Source organism: Ictidomys tridecemlineatus, chromosome 8, assembly GCF_052094955.1.
Source record: "Ictidomys tridecemlineatus isolate mIctTri1 chromosome 8, mIctTri1.hap1, whole genome shotgun sequence".
Lineage (NCBI taxonomy): Eukaryota > Metazoa > Chordata > Mammalia > Rodentia > Sciuridae > Ictidomys > Ictidomys tridecemlineatus.
This window is the reverse complement of record NC_135484.1, coordinates 27,614,620-27,631,601: the sequence shown is the minus strand read 5'-3', so window position 1 is coordinate 27,631,601 and position 16,982 is coordinate 27,614,620. Positions and strand designations below refer to the sequence as shown.

Genomic DNA, 16,982 nt, shown 5'->3' with positions numbered 1-16,982 from the left:
TAAAATGGTATCTGTTTTCCTGTTATCAGAAATCAGGGCTCCTAAAGCTACAGCTGTTTATACCTGTGCTTCAGTCTCCTTCTCTACCACCTGGATAGTCACAGAAAAGAAACAGCAAATTTGGCTGAATGTAATACATGCATTCACTGGTTCGTGTATTTCATATCATTGGTTAAATGCTTATTGTGGACATGATACTGGCTCAGGTTGCATTCTATACAGTGAAGGCAAACGTAGAAAAGTATCGTAATGCCATGAATAAAATACTAGTGGAGACATAACTGAACGGCCATCCAGCTAAAGGGAACCATACAAGCAATATCAGCAGAAGCTTAACTACAGGACGACAGGAACAAGAAAGCAAGGCCTTGGGTGTGAGGCAGGGTTCAGGTCAGTGTCTGCTTTATGAGCAGATGTGATTTATGAGTGTCCCAGGGTAGATAAGAGGGCTGCAAGAGGCACCTAAGACACACAAACACTTAAAACTGGACTTTGGCATGTTTGCTATGAAGAGAACAGTGAGAACCCTGGGGCGTGACAAGAGCTGAGGTCCAGACGGCTAAGGGAAAACCCTGTTGGCCCAGCCAAGAGATGGACTTATCCCTTAGGCTGTGAGGAACCACTGAAGGATTTCCAGGGAGTGGAAAGGTTAGACTTGCATTTTAGAGAGATGGGTGTGGGAGTGATGTGGAGGAAGACTGGCCAAAGGAGACCTGGAGGTGAGGAAGTCCTGCAGGGAGCCAGGAGGGCTTCGAGACAGGGTGGTCATCTTTTCAAATGGCTCCTCCGATGTGCTCAGTCAGTGCCTGAGCTCTGATCAGCTCATATATATATATATATATATATATATATATATATATAATAGTTTTAGGTGGACACAATATCTTTATTTTATTTTATGTGGTGCTGAGGATCGAACCCAGGGCCTCATGCATGCTAGGCGAGTGCGCTACCATTTGAGCCACAGCCCCAGCCCTGTTGTTAATCTTTTAAAGTCTTATTATATATGATGCCTAATAAAATTAGAATTCTTTTTTTCAAAATGGTCCTAAATGCAGGAGAAATCTTTTTTTCATCATCTCAATGCCATATAGAACGTGAAAATCATCCTCTAATTTGAAAATCCAAAGATAATTGCCACGGTTACTTTATGTACATCCATATATGAACAAATTAATGATAAGACTTGGTTTAATTCCAAGAACAAAAGTTTGAAATTAGAAAAACACACATATGTAGGAAAACTCAAATGTGCCCATCAAAGTCTAAGTAAAAAAATAAAATAAAAACCAAGAATGAGAATTCCAAAAGAGATGAGATCCTAAAACAAAGGCATGTGTGTTTGGAATAGAGGCCAAAGGGGCTGAGATAGGAATATGGTCTCCCGGGCCCTGAATATGTACCAGATTTACAGGTATAAAATTTGTGGCCTCTGCATGGTTCATGTAGGTGACACTGGCTGACCTGGCCAGTGGATTGGTCCATGTGTAGGAAAGGTCAAGTGACTTGACATCGTCCATCCAAAGTCATCAGAACTTCCGTTCAACATACTTTCTCTATGAACATCAATTTTCCCCCTAAATTCTGTATTTTATTCTAAAAACAATAAAGTAATCTAATTGTCACTTTAATATATTGAGAACAATATAAAACTGCTTGTTAAAAATACTTGTACAAACACATAAGCATTTATTATTACCATGCTGGTGTCTTCAGTTTGAAAAGCTTTTCAGATGCTTGAATGACCCTCAGATGGTCATTTGCCAGGACACTGGCTCCCAGAAAGAATCCAACTTCCCAGTAGCTCTGGAGTTTTTCCAAGTTCCCTTTTTTGCCAAGAAGGCTACTCAGCTTCACCCCTAGGAGATTAGCAGGAAACAGAACCGTTACAAACACACCACAGATGGGCACAGCGAACTCTCATTACAAAGCAAAATTAAGCTTTCATCCTCTTGTAAGACACAAGTAGTTTTAAATTTCTGATTATTAAGGTGGTTTAAGAAAATGTCTGACTAATCAGAAAAGTTACTTGGAAGAACGTGAAAATTATCCTTTAATTTGAAAATCCAAAGATAATTGCCACGGTCACTTTATGTACATCCATATATGCATAAATTAAAAGGTAATAATACTAAAGACATTGCTGGATAACATCCTTCCTTCTCTTATTACATTATGGATTCTTAAGTAATTTGAAACAGAAGGTTCCTTAGGTTTGTTTGTTTGTTTTTTAAGAGAGAGTGAGAGAGGGGAGAGAGTGAGAGAAGGAGAGGGAGGGAGACAGACAGAGAGAGAGAGAGAGAGAGAGAGAGAGAATTTTTTAATATTTATTTTTTAGCTATCGGTGGACACAACATCTTTGTTTTGTATGTGGTGCTGAGGATCAAACCCAGGCCGCACGCATGCCAGGCGAGCGCTACCGCTTGAGCCACTTCCCCAGCCCCACTTAGGTTTTATATACTGAAACTTTGTCAGTTGAAGAGTAAATGTATAGTTTATATATCTTGCAAGAACAAATAATGCCACAATAGCTAATGATTTATATATAAAAACACTAATTATACTCTTATAAAGTTATAGACTGACAGATAACTGTTGGTTGTTACTGTAACTTTCTATCATGGCTTGAAATCAGGTAATGTGAGTCCTCCAACTTTGTTCTTTATATAAAGAAATCGCTTCTCGAGAAGTTTGCACATGCATTTTAAAAGCATTTTTTGCTGAAAAAGAATATGTCCTTATAGACTTGTTCAATGCCACTAGTATACAATACATCAAAGATAAAAAAATATTGCCTGAGATTTGGGACTAGGGCAAAAAAGTAGGGCATGTCATTTCAAAAATAAGCCCATATGGGGGCACAGATCACTCACGTACAGTCGAGGCAAAGTGCAGCTAGTCACTTTACTACTTCCCAGACTTAAAGAACTTGTTAATTTGTAGATTTCTGTCCAGTACAGATGCAAATAATTTCTGTCTAGTGAAATAGATACTCCCTAAGATTTATGACCTGTTGGACATAAACCAGCTTTTAAAAAAAAATTAAACTCAGAAATCTTATCCTAACATTTCTTTGCTAATTTGTTTTTTAATACATCAACTTCTTTTTTGCCAATTTTTAATTGGTGCATTACAGTTTTACATAATGATGAAATTTGTTGTTATATATTCATACATCTATACAATACATAATATAACAGAATAATTTGGCCAATTCCCCAGTACTTTTCCCCCTTTCCCCCATCCCTCCCACCTCTGATCCCTTTCCTATACTGATCTCACTTTGATTTTCATGAGCTCAACCCATACCTTTTTTTTTCTTTCTCTTTTCTTTCTTTCTTTCTTTCTTTTTTTTTTTTTTTTGTAGTGCTGGGGATTTGAACTCAGGGCCTTGTGCATGTGAGGTAAGTACTCTACCAACTGAGCTATATCCCAGCCCCCTCCCACACCTTTCTTTTACTTTTTCCTCTCTAGCTTCTACATATGAGAAAAACATATGACCCTTGACCTTCTGAGTTTGGCTTATTTTTATTAACATAATGGTCTCTGGTTTCACCCATTTTCTGGCAAATGACATTTCATTTTTCTTTATAGCTGAATAAAACTCTCTTGTATATATATATATAGCACATCATCCTTATCCATTCATCCATTGATGGACACCTAGGCTGGTCCCAAACAATAGTTTGGCTATTGTTATTTGTGCTGCTATAAACATGGGTCTACATGTATTGCTGTAGTAGGAGGACTTTGATTCTTCAGGGTAAATGCCAAGGGGTGCCTATACAACATTTATTATTATTTGTATTCTTGATGACTGCCATTCTGACTGGTGCGAGATGAAATCTCAGAGTAGTTTTGATTTACATTTCCCTAATTGCTAATGATGTTGAACTTTTTTTTCATATATTTGTTGGTTATTTGTGAATACCTCAATTTCTTAAAAGCTCTTTGAACTGGATATCGACTCTTATTGGTTTCCACATAAACTGGGTGTTATGGTGTAGATATGAGGCTCATGTTCAGAGGTGAGATGAGTAGATTAGGGGAGCTGTAACATAAACAGTGGATTAATCCCTTTGGTGGGTTAACTGGATGCTAACTGTAGACAGGCAGGGTGTGGCTGGAGGAAGTAGGTAACCATGGGTATAACTTTGGGGTTTATATATTCTGTCCCTAGACAGTGGAGCTTCCTGACCCTGGGTCCAGACTTATAGAATCGGCTGACCATGGGTTAAACTTCTGAAATTGTGAGCCAAAATGTCTTTTCTTGCTCATCAGGTCTTTTGGTCACAATGACACAAAGCTGACTAAAACACTGGGTTAAATAAAATCTTTCACATGTGTCTATTTTATATTTCCTGAGAATCATAATTTTACCTCCTAGAAAAACATACTTAAGACAAAATAACTGTTATGGTTTGGGTCTGGAATATCCCCAGTCTCATGTGGAAAGCATGGTCCCCAATGCAGCAAGGTTCAAAGGTGGAGTTTCTGAGAAGTGATGGATCATGAGGGGTCTGACCTCATCAGGGGATTAATCACTGATGGCTGGATGGACTGCTGGGAGATGGGACCTGGTTGGAGGAAGAGGGTCGCTGTGGCATGCCATGGAAGAGTTAGTCTTCTCCCTACCCCTCCCTTTCTCTGTCTCTGTCTCTCTTTGGCTGCTCCCTAGATACCATGAACTGAGCACCTTTCCTCTGCCATGCGTGTCCACCGTATTTCTGCCTTGGAGACAGGTGACCATGGATTGAATCCTTTGAAACCAGGAGCCAAACAAAATCTTTCATCCTCTAAGTTGTTCTTCTCAGGTATTTTGATCACACCAACAAAAAGTTCACTAGCACAATAATCTTTAGCTTTATTCAAGTCGAAGATGTTAATTCTTCCCGTCCACAACACAATGAGGCCAGAGCATATCTCCCTTTTGCAACAAGGAAAACCAAGCCCAGAGAGGTTTTGCAACTTATCTAAGATCACACAACTCATAAAAAGAAGGATTAGAATCTTTTCATTTTAACTTTCCATTACAAAGAAGTTTAACCAGACATTAAAGTAGAAAATATGCTACTGTGAGGAACTGGGAGTGTATATCAGTGGTAGAGCACTTGCTTAGCATGCTCAAGGCCCTGGGTTCACTACCTAGTAAGTAAAAAAAAAAAAAAAACAAATATATATACAGATTATAGCGAATGATCATATTTTTAATTGTTCACGTTTGCTATTATTTCACCTCCCTGTATATTTTTACTGAACCATCACAAATTAAATCGTAGACATCTTGACATTTCATTCATAAACATTACAAGATACCTAACAATTGATTCTATCTTATTCCATTACTGCCTCTAATAAACATAATAATTCCCTAACAGTATCTATTACTTAATCCTGAAAAGTTTCCTAATTGCTCCCCAAATGCCTCCTGCAGTTTTGTTTTTTTTCTAAACCACAATCCAATAAAAGATCACTTTAACTGAATTTGGGTTCTAGTGTCTCTATCTTTTTAGATAATTAACCAGTCTATTTTTTTCATGACATTGACTTTTTGAAAATAGCAGGGGTACTGTCCGGTAGTGGCTCAGGAGGCTGAGGTGGGAGGATTGCAAGTTCAAAGCCAACCTCAGCAACTTATTAAGGGCCTAAGCAACTTAAGGAGGTCCTGTCTCTAAATAAAAAATTTTAAAAAGGGCTGGGGACGTGGCTCAGTGGTTAAGTGTCCATGGGTTTAACCCCTGGTACCAAAATAGAGGGAGAAGGGGAGGGGGAGAGGGAATATTTCACAAGAGATTCTGTGTAGCTTATCATATCAGCAGGCAAGGTGACCATCCTTGCCAGAACCAATTATTGTAACATCACCCTCTTTATCAACTTTATCTCTCTTTCAAATTGATTACTAGCATTTTCTTTTGTTTATTTGAAGAATGTATTCTCCTGAAAAATACATTTGCTATGCAGCATGCTTTAAGAAGAGATGTGTGGCGTTGAGTGCATAAACTATAGTACCTCCTAAAAAGGAAGGGAAAGTAGTTAATTCTTCCCCTACAATTTCCAGTTTTCTGAGAAGGTGGCCCCCCTCCACAGACAAAAAATAAATTGTTTTGTGGTTGGTGACAGTTTTGGGTTTTGTTTTGATTATTTTTTTCTGGGTTATCTTACAGACTCATTTTTATATTTGGCAATATAAATTTTATATTCAATAATTTTTTAATGCTCATGAAAATGAGATTCAAATGATGCTTTGTCTCAATTCCAAACCGTGTTCTTTTACCACATCATATTGCTGCTGGGGATCCAAACCTATAATTCTGAACCTCTCCCATAAAATGTCTCATAGTTGAAAAATTCCACAGAAGACGAGAGAGAATCATCTTTTATTTAGCTAAAAGTTTGAATATTAATTTTAAGGCTTATAAAGCCCAAAAAGAAAAAAAAGATGCAAAATGTGGTTCTGCACTTTTAAATCCTAGTTTTCAACAGTCTAAACATCCATGACTCTTCCAAAACTGGAAAAGTAAAATAGCCCCAGAGGCAGTTAGTCATAACCTTAAGCAAACACAACTAGAATGAAGAGTCTGCTAAGGTCTGGACACGGTTTGAGGGCGTCTTCCAAAGGTGCATGAGCTGGCAGCTTAGTCTGCAGTGCAGGGATGCTGGGAGGTGGTGGAAACTTGAAGAGGTGGAGCCTAGGGGGAGGGAGTAGGTCATGGGAGATGCTGTCCTCACTGTCCTCAGAAAAGATCAAGGTAGTCCTCGTGGGATGTTCATTAGATCTCATGAGAATGAGTTGCTAAATAAGAATAAGCCTGATCCTGGAATCACACTCTGGCTTCCTGTCTCTCTTGCTTTCCTGTGATCCCTCCCTCTACAGGTGCTCCTACCATAATGACATCCACCATGATGTATTATAACCAAGAGGTCCTTCAACAAAAACAAAATCATTGGCACCATCCAATCTTGGACTTTCAGCCTCCAAAACTGTGAGCTAAATAGACATCATTTCTTTACAAAATACCCAGCCTCAAGTATTTTGTTCTAGTAACAGAAAATGGACCAATAGAGACATTAGGCAACATATCATAACACTTGAGAATAATTTCTTACATTTGAGATTTTAAACTTAAGATATATGTTTAGAAAGCTTCAGATTCAGTGTTCATCTTATGACATTTTAATTTTTAATAGTTTTCCCTTTGTAAATACAATAAAATTTCAAAAAGCTGTTAAAGAAGGGATTTCATAAAGAAAAATCTGATTAATTTTTCAGTAATTTGAACTAATTTGTTTGCTGGTATTGGGGATTGAACCCAGGGGACTGTATCACTGAGCTACAATCCCTAGGTCTTTTCTTATTTTTTATTTTGAGGCAGAGTCTATCTAAGTTGCTGAGGCTGGCCTTGAACTTGTGACCCTCATGCCTCACACTCCTGAGCTGCTAGGATTACAGGTGTATACCACCCCATCCAGCTAACTCAGACTAATTTGAGTATCTGGAGTGACCAACAGAAAGAATGGAAGAAGACCATAAATTACTGAAAAATTTGATTAGAGTGTTTAATGAAAAAATGTAACCATATATCTTTAAAATACACTAAATATGTCATTAGTTTTATTTTCATTATGTTATTAATATCATTATAATATTGTCCCACTAACTTATTTAACCAACCACCTTGAAAACCCATTTAATCTTAATATATAAAAATCAACCTATTTTAATTGGCATTAATTTATGATTGAAAAGAACTATGCTAATGAACTACTTTTTTCATTATTGAATGGCATACCCCATTTAGGTGTATAGCACAGTATTACAGAAGGCTAAAACATAGTTTTTATTAAGCTAAGTTCTTATAGTAGCTAAAAATTCATCATAAAGTCATATCTTAAATCTGTGCATGCTGTAAAATTTCCAAAATTTTAAATCCAACTTCATATATTTTCAAATACTTATTCAACATGTGTTATGAGTTTTTAAAAGTTATGTTTACTTTGCAATGTTATGTTACAATTCCTCAAACCTTGGATTGCTGACTGTCTTATTTTTTACTCCACTTCAAAATGAGACTTAGAATGTATATTTTTCAAGCAAGTATTAACTGCTTTACCTATAAATGTAAAACCAATGTCAAATCCTATGAGAATTTACTCTTTGACCAAACTTCACTTTGAGTTCTAAGAACAGAGCAATAAAAATTATTAACATAAAAGGGTTTTGGCTAGAGATCTAAAATAAATCTTAAATACAATATTTTTCTCTAATTTCTGAAAAGCACAAGTTGTAATATATTTTCTCTGATTTCATTTACCAGTGAAAAAAATATTTAAAATAGAGCTTTCTGCCTTTAATACCACTACAGTCTAGTAGTAATAAGTTATTTTTTCATTCTTTTAGACTGAGACTTAAAAAAATTATTACTTGGGCTGGGATTATGGCTCAGCAGTAGGGTGCTCGCCTAGCACGGGCACGACCCGGGTTCGATTCCCAGCACCACATAAAAATAAAGGCATTGTGTTGTGTATATCTACAAAAAAAAAAAAAAAAAAAAGATTCTCTCTCTCTCACTCTTTCTCTAAAAAAAATTACTACTATACTCAAACTTTATCTTCCTGCAAAAATTTCCCAGAACATTACATAAGAATATCTTATAAATGCTTCCCAAATAATATTTAAAAGCCCAGGACTCATTTTTCTTTAAAGAAAATTAGAACACTCCCCAGTTTAAAACTTTAAAGGAAAATTTTTTTCTACAATGCATAGCTTTATTAAGATCAATTTTTTCCCTTCTGAAAACTAAAGCCAAAGACTTCTATGTCTGTAATAATAACTCCTCCAAGAGTTATTATGGAACGAGGGCAGTCAGACACTCAAGAGAACAAAATCTGATTACCACAGATGGTATTCTAGCATCCAAAAATATTTTTTAAAAAGTCAAAATCAAAAACGAAGAAAAATCACTCAAAATTTATCTACAAAGACAACCTAATTTTTTGTTTTGTTTTTGTTTTTTGATACTAGAAATTGAACCCAGGGTGCCTGAGCTACCACTGAGCTACATCCCCAGCCTGGTGTGGGTTTCTTTGTTGTTGTTGTTTTGTTATCCTTTTTATTTTAAGACAGGGTCTCACTAAGTTGCTAAGATGCTGAGGCTGGCTTTGAACTTGTGATCTCCTGCCTCAGCTTCCGGAGCTGCCGGAATTACAGGCATGTGCCACCACACCCAGCAAAACACCCTTTTTCAGATTCCAAAAACAGGTCAGCAGATGGGACACTGTCTACAGATAAGAGACAAATGCACACTTTATCATGATGACAATTCAGAGACGGACCAGTCACAAATGCACACTTTATCCTGATGACAATTCAGAGACGGACCAGTCACTGCCAAGACTGCCATCTACTTGACCTGTTCCAGGAACTTTGGAGGTTCCACTACCAACATCCATGAAGCCACAGGGATGGGTGTGTTAAAAAAACAGAAAAAGGAAACAGAGGTATGATTTTCATTTTTATTTTAAAAAGCTCTGGGAAAACACAATCTTAAAAAGGAAACTGATGTTCCACAAAACACTTACCTTATTTGGGAGTCGGTGGCTGAATGCAGGGCCCCCAACTAATATCATCAATATTGATTTAATCGAGAACAATAAACGTTAAACAGGGGCTTTTGGAAACAAGTAAAATAAACTAAAACCTGAACTATATTCTAATATCAGAATTCATCAGAATTCATACCATAGTATGAAATTTGAAGCAAGGAGATATAATAAACCTTTTTCCCCCAGGAAGTCAGATGAGATAGCAAAAGAATTTATCCACTCATGATTCTGTTTCCTTGTACCAAGTTTAGGCCTAGTTTCTTGATTTCCACGTAAAATATCAAGCTGTAATTACCAACTTTCCGAAGCTCAAAGGAAGATTCAAACTGGTGCCCAGCTGCTAGGAGAAGGACCGCGTAATTAATTCCTGACTGTAGTGTTGGCTCAGATTCAAATGCCTTTTTGAACCTAAAAGAAAAAAAGAAAAAAAAAAAAAAAGACCAAATGTACAAGTTTACTTTCTCAATCATGAAACCGTGGGTGAGCAATGACTTCTGTTTGCATAACTCCAGTGCCTGGGCAAAAAATATTCCACTGGCCTTCACCCCAGAGTCCAGTGTGCTATTAGGATTAAATGCTTAAGTAACTGCATATCCTTGTCCCCATCCCTGTTTCATTCCCCTACTTAATGTACCCTCAACCTAGTGACCCCAGGCTTTTAAAAAAAATCATCTCAACTGTCTACTAGAAATGCACAAATATACAAAAAATAAGGTTAAAAAAAATGAAACCCCTAAATATACTTTAAGAAGACACAGCATGGAAGTGGGTCATCTGGAGAACATACTGAAAGGACAAGAGTGACATTGAAGTAACAAAAACTGTCAATTACAGGAAGAAAGTAAGAAAATCAGAGATTGTGCCTCTGCATACTAATTTTGGCTCAAAGAGTATCAGAACCCATTTCTGAATATGCATGAAACAGAATATCAACCTTTGAAAACACTTCAGCATCTGAAAGGACTTCAGTGTTTGAATATGCACTGTATTTTCAAGGTAACACTTCCTAGGAGCCGTTCAAGGGCTTCCACACATAAATCATTAAACAGGCAATGATATTCAATATTATTTCAAATGGGCCCGCAGAGAAGAAAATGAAAATAAATATCCCAGTGACTACTAGAGTCCATCTGAGACAAACGCATAAAAAAATGAAATCTTTTTTTTTTTTTTTAATATTTATTTTTTAGTTATCGGCAGGCAGACACAACATCTTTGTTTGTACGTGGTGCTGAGGATCCAACCCGGGCCGCACGCACGCCAGGCGAGCGCGCTACCGCTTGAGCCACATCTCCAGCCCCTGAAATCTTTATTTAAAGAAAAATCATAGTGAGGAAAATACAAAGACTAAATTTCTAATAAGTGACCATTTGAAGATCCAAAAACAGATTATGTAAGAGAAATACATTATAATACCAACAGAGAGGCTATCCCGACTCAAAGCATCCCTGTGTAAATGAAAGGCAGAAATAGCAAAAATGATGGTAGGCACAATCGTATGTATAATATTATTGGCTTTTTAAAATATACTTAACACTTCCCATATTTTAAAATAAGTTAAACATCAACAAAAAGATGATGAGATATATTTTTCTGAATATTGAGGATGCAGGGCCTCTTTTAAGGGTCTCAGTTTTCATGCCAATAAACATGTGAATATTTATTATGTTAACAGAATTGAAAACTTGGGGCTTAATGGGTTAAGTTGAACAAACATCTCTAAATGGAAACCAAAGTCAAACAAATATTCATCTTAACTAGTTGGCTCTGATAGTTTTGTACCTGTGGAATATAAAAAAAAAAAAAAATTTCCAACTTCATCACTACAGGTGATGAAAAAGTATGTTTATCTTTTTAGAAGTATAACTGTTTCCATCTTAAAATGGAAAAAGTATGTGCCAGACTGCTGACATTCAAAGTCATATCAAGGAGAGATATGACTTAAAAATCTTTGATTTTTAAAAATCTTATCTTGGTCTCTGTTCAGAGGTTGAGTTCCAACAAAAATAGATTTAGGAGAAGACAGAAGTTATATTTTTTTGTCTAATTCACATGAACATACACAATATTTTCAACAAATTTTTGCTTTCCTTGAAACCAAAGAATATAAAATATTACTCTTAAAGATATAGAAAGGAAGATTCAAAAAGCAAAATATGCACATCAACAAATATTAACTGAGATGGAATCTCAGTGTAGTTTTGATCTGCATTTCTAGAGATATTGCTAGAGATTTCATCTGTGAAGTGTCTGGTTCCTTAGCTTATTTATTGATTAGGGTATTTGTTTTTTGGTATTAAGTTTTCTGAGTTCCTTGTGTATCTTAGAGATTAATGCTCTGTCTGAGGTGCTGGTGGTAAAGATTTCCTCCCATTCTGTAGGGTCTCTGTTCATCATCTTGATTGTTTTCTTTCTGTGAAGAACCTTTTCAGTTTGATACCGTCCCATTTATTGACTCCTGATTTTACTTCTTGTGCTTTAGGAGTTTTACTGAAGAAGTTGCTTCTCAAGCTGACTTGGTGGAGAGTTGGGTCTACATTTTCATCTAGCAGGTGCAGAGTCTCTGGTCTAATGCCTAAGCCCTTGATCCATTTTAAGTTGAGTTTTGTGCAGGGGAAGAAATAGAGGTTCAACTTCATTATTCTACATATGGATTTCCAGTTCTCCCAGCACCATTTGCTGAAGAGGCTATCTTTTCCCCAATGTATGTTTATGGTGCCTTTGTCTAGGATGAGTTAACTGTATTTATGTGGGTGTGACTCTGTGTCTTCTAATCTGTTCACTGGTCTTCATGTCTGTTTTGGGGCCAATACCATGCCATTTTTTATTACTCTTGCTCTGAATATAATTTAAGTTCTAATATTGTGATGCCTCCTGCATCATTTTTCTTGCTAAATATTGCTTTGGCTATTCTGAGCCTCTTGTTTTTCCAAATGAATTTTGTGACTGACTGCTTTTTCTATTTCTATGAAGAATGTTATTGAAATTTTAATAGGAATTGCATTAAGTCTGTATAGCGCATAAAATGGTAATATGACCATTTTAATAATATTAATTCTTCCTATCCAAGAACATGGGAGATCAAAACTACACTGAGATTCCATCTCACGCCAGTCAGAACAGACATTACCAGGAATATAAGCAACAATAAATGTTGGCGAGAATGTGAGGGAAAAGGTACACTTATACATTGTTGGTTGGACTGCAAATTGGTGTAATCATTTTGGAAAGCAGTATGGAAATTCCTGAGATAACTTGGAATGGAACCAACATTGGATCCTGTATCCCACTCCTTGGTTAAAATCCAAAGGATTTAAAATCAGCATACGACAGTGATGCAGCCACTTCAATGTTTAAAGCAGCTCAACACAATAGCCAATGTATTGAACCAACCTAGGTTCTCTTCAACAGATAAATGGATAAAGAAAATGTGGTATGTATACACAATGGAATATTGCTCAGCCATAAGGAAGAATGACATTATGGCATTTGCTAATAAATGGATGGAACTGGAGAATATCATGCTAAGTGAAATAAGCCAGTCCCAAAACAACAAAGACAGAATATTTTCTGTGATATGCAGATGCTAACCCACAACAAGGGAGAGGAAGATTATAAGTTCATTGGACTAGACAAAGGGGAATGAAGTAAAGGGAGTGGGGATTGGAACAGGAAAGACAGTAAATGAATTGCCCATATCTGTCCTATCCTCATACATGAATGTAACACCAATGTAACTCCACGTCATGTATAACCACAATAATGGGATCCTAATTGGAAAAAGCTATACCTATTCTATGTATGATATTTCAAAATATGCTCTACTGTCATGTAAAAAAATAAAAAATATATTTAAAAAAACAAACATTAACTGAGTATTTCCTATGTATCCAAACAAACAAAATAAATATTTGAGCTTATGTCTGTTTTTCTGCTACTATAGACAATGTATATTTTCATTTAAGTAAAAATGCAAATATCAATAACATTATTATTTTTCTAGGGCTTACATCATCTCATGACAGCAACCTGAATACTGAGGAAAAAATCTTAACATTTCCTGCATTTTCCAGAGATTAAAGTAGCATGTAGGCTTATTACTGAAGAAGTAAAATCTCATTGTATATCACTAATATGTCACAAAGGAAAAGTGGGAGTTCTCATAAACTGTGAAAGTACAGTATTTCTTAACAGATATTTGCCAATATCAAAATCTAGAATTTTAACTATGAGATTTCCAAATTACTTCTCTGACATCTCTTCCACTGTGAGATCAAAAGAGTCAGTGGTTGAAATGTTTTGGGCTGTTTGAGGTGATTTGTTCCCTTGCTTGATAAAGAAAATGTGGTAAATATGCACAATGGAGCCATAAAGAACAACTCAGCCATAAAGAAGAATGACTTGATGGCATTTGCTGGTAAATGGAGACCATCAGGCCAAATGAAATAAGCCAGACTCAGCTGAAAGTCAAATGTTTTCTCTGGTTTGCAGAAATGAGTCCAAAAGAAGGGTGGGGGCATGGGGGAGACAAAGAAGAATGTAGAAAGGGAAAAGATATGTGTGTGTGGGGGGGGGTTCCATCAAAATAGAAGAAAGATCAGTGGAGTAGATGAAGGGAACTGAGGGGTAGGAAGAAGAGACAGGATAAGGAAGAACAGCAGAATGAATGTGACCTTCCTTCCCTGTGCACATATATGAATATACCAGAATAAATCTCACTATCATGTATATTCACAAGACACTGACTATTAAAAAAAAAAAACAAACTAAAAGTAAATGGCGGAAAGATCAGCAGAGTAGAAGGAAGGGAACAGTGACAGGGAGGAGGGGAGGAAAACAGGAAGCACTGGGGATTGAATTAGAGCAAACTATATTCCATGCTTTTATAATTATGTCAGCATCAATCCTAATGCTACGTATAACTAAAAAGACCCAATGGAAGAAAAAAAAAACTATGTATATCTGTTGGCACAGCAATTATACATTTATTTACCAATTTGTACCAAGAAAAAGCACTAACTACATAATCATAAATTTAATTACAGGAATATCTGTTACAAGACAAAAAAAAGTCTAAATTTCCAATAATAATACACAGGGTAATATGGAGTAGAGTATATTCTAAATGTTGGAAAGCTAAGTAGACTTCTGTACTGTAGAAGAACAGTGAACATGGAGAGGAAAACTTGTTCCTGGTATGAGGTAGTATTGGCTTCTACACGGAAGCCCCAGTCCTGCCAGAACAACTGGGTAGAGGGATATATACCAAAAACACATTTTTATAGACTTTGAAGATCTATGGAAACAACAACAAAATCATCGAAATAAAACTCCAGAGGGGGACATGCCCTTCCAAGATGAGAGGCCTTGCTGCTGGCCATGCTGCATTAGCTGGTTCTGACTAAAGATTAGACTCAGCCCTGGCAGAGGCAGAGTAACTCTGCCCATCAGGAAAATGAGGGACTAGTGGATTTCTTGACAAATGCAGGGGGTTTTAACTGGAGGAGCCTCTGCCCTCTGGTTCCGGTTCTCTCCAGGAGACACATGTTGAATGCTGGGTTGAATAAGAGGCTGGTGGTGGAGTAAGGCTGGGATGGCAAGGTGAAGCCTCCCCATTTCTGATAGTGCTCAAGAGTAAAGTCCATTAGGTAAAGGAGGCTGCAAAATACCTATAAAAGTTCTCCCTTTTAGGGAATTTACCAAAATTTGGATCTAAGGGATATGTGAGAATAAAGAGCAAAACCCCAAAAGGCAGGCATGAAATCTCCCATGGTATTTCAGAGATCAGGAGATAACAGACCCACTGAACTCTCAGCCAAAAGCCAAAGAGGGTCACAACCAAGAAACAGGTACACAGCTGAGATAGATTGAGTCAACTAAAATTGAAACCCAGACTCCAACCAAACTGCGTGTGTTGAGGTAAACCACTTCTTAACCTATCTGGTTATCAGAGGAAAGGACGGCCTCTGCGAGAGAAAATAAAATCATCTTCGGTCTCAATAATTCTGAAATACAAAATGTCTGGTATTAGGAGATGTGCAAAGAGCCGGGGAAATGTGACCCATGAACAAGAGCAACACAGGTGGGAAAAGGTGACTGTTTGATAATTTAGATGTCGGGTTTGGAGAGAAGAACTTTAAAAGAATGATTAGAAATATGGTGAGGAAAGTGGGGTGTGGTGGTGCACACCTGTAATCTCAGTCACTTGGGAGGCTGAGGCAAGAAGACGGCAAGTTTGAGGCCAGCCGCAGCAAATAAGCAAGACCCTGTCTCAAAATAAAAAGGGCTGGGATGTAACGCAGAGGTAATGCATTGTTGGGTTCGATCCCCAGTAACCCCCTTCCCCAAAAAAGAAATATGGTAAAAAAAAAATGGAGAAAGAGATAAACAACATGGATGAAAAAAGAAGCAACTTAAGTGAAGTTGGAATTGTTAAAAAAAAAAATCAAATAATCTAGAACTAAAATATATTATACCTGTTGTGGTTTGGATATGAGGTGTCCCCCAAAAGCTTATGTGTGAAACAATGTTTGAAGGCTCAGAGGAGAAATGATTAGGTTATGAGAGCCTTAACCCAATCAGTGTGTTAATCCTCTGGTAGGGGTTGGTAACTGAAGGCAGGTAGGGTATGGCTACAAGAGGTGGGTCACTGGATATATATATATATACACATTTTTTCCCCCCTAGATGAGCAGAGCTCTCTCTGCTTACTGCTTTCTCTGCTTCTTGACCTGCTCTCCTCCACCATACTCTTCCACCATGATGTTCTGTCACACCTCAAGCCCCAAGGAATGGAGCTGGCTGTCTATGGACTGAGACCTCTGAAACCATGAGCCCCCAAATAAACTTTTCCTCCTCCAAAATTGTTCTTACTGTGTCTTTTAGTCATAGCAGCGGAAAAGCTGACTAAAATAATACCTGAAAATAAAACTTACTGCATGGGTTTAACAGCAGACTAAACAGAAGAGAAGATACTTTGGGTAAAACTGAAAAACATGTTAATAGAAATATTAAAACTGAAGCAGAGGGAGAAACAACCCACAACAGAGCCTAGGGGACATATAGGACCTCGTTAAATAGTCTAACGTATGTATTCCTGTATCCCCAGAAGAAAAGAAAAGAAAGAATCTGTGCCACAAGAAGTATTTGAAGATAGGGATAAAATATTCTCAAACTGATAAAAACATCAACCCCCATATTCAAGAAGCTGAACCAAACTCAAGCAGGATAAGATAAAACATTCACATTCTTGTGCTGACACAGAAAACACAAAGAAAAAAATTTTTTTTTGAGTCACAGGGTCTCACTATGTTTCCCAGGCCGTTCTGGATACTGTGTCCTCAAGTCATCCTCCCACCTCAGCCTGCTGAGTAGCTGGG

The 16,982-nt window shown here is 37.1% G+C and overlaps 1 protein-coding gene across 7 annotated transcripts in view; it reads right to left on the bottom strand.

The window, feature by feature from the left end:
• Map3k5 (mitogen-activated protein kinase kinase kinase 5) overlaps nucleotides 1–16,982 on the bottom strand; it is a 210,060-nt gene that overhangs the window by 93,894 nt on the left and 99,184 nt on the right. For all 7 annotated transcript variants that reach the window (XM_078019065.1, XM_078019061.1, XM_078019062.1 and 4 more), the window contains 2 exons: nucleotides 9,899–10,011; nucleotides 1,700–1,859 (listed from right to left, as the gene is read on the bottom strand). In XM_078019065.1, coding sequence (XP_077875191.1) covers nucleotides 1,700–1,859; nucleotides 9,899–10,011 — 273 coding nt within the window. The remainder of the gene's footprint in view (nucleotides 1–1,699; nucleotides 1,860–9,898; nucleotides 10,012–16,982) is intronic.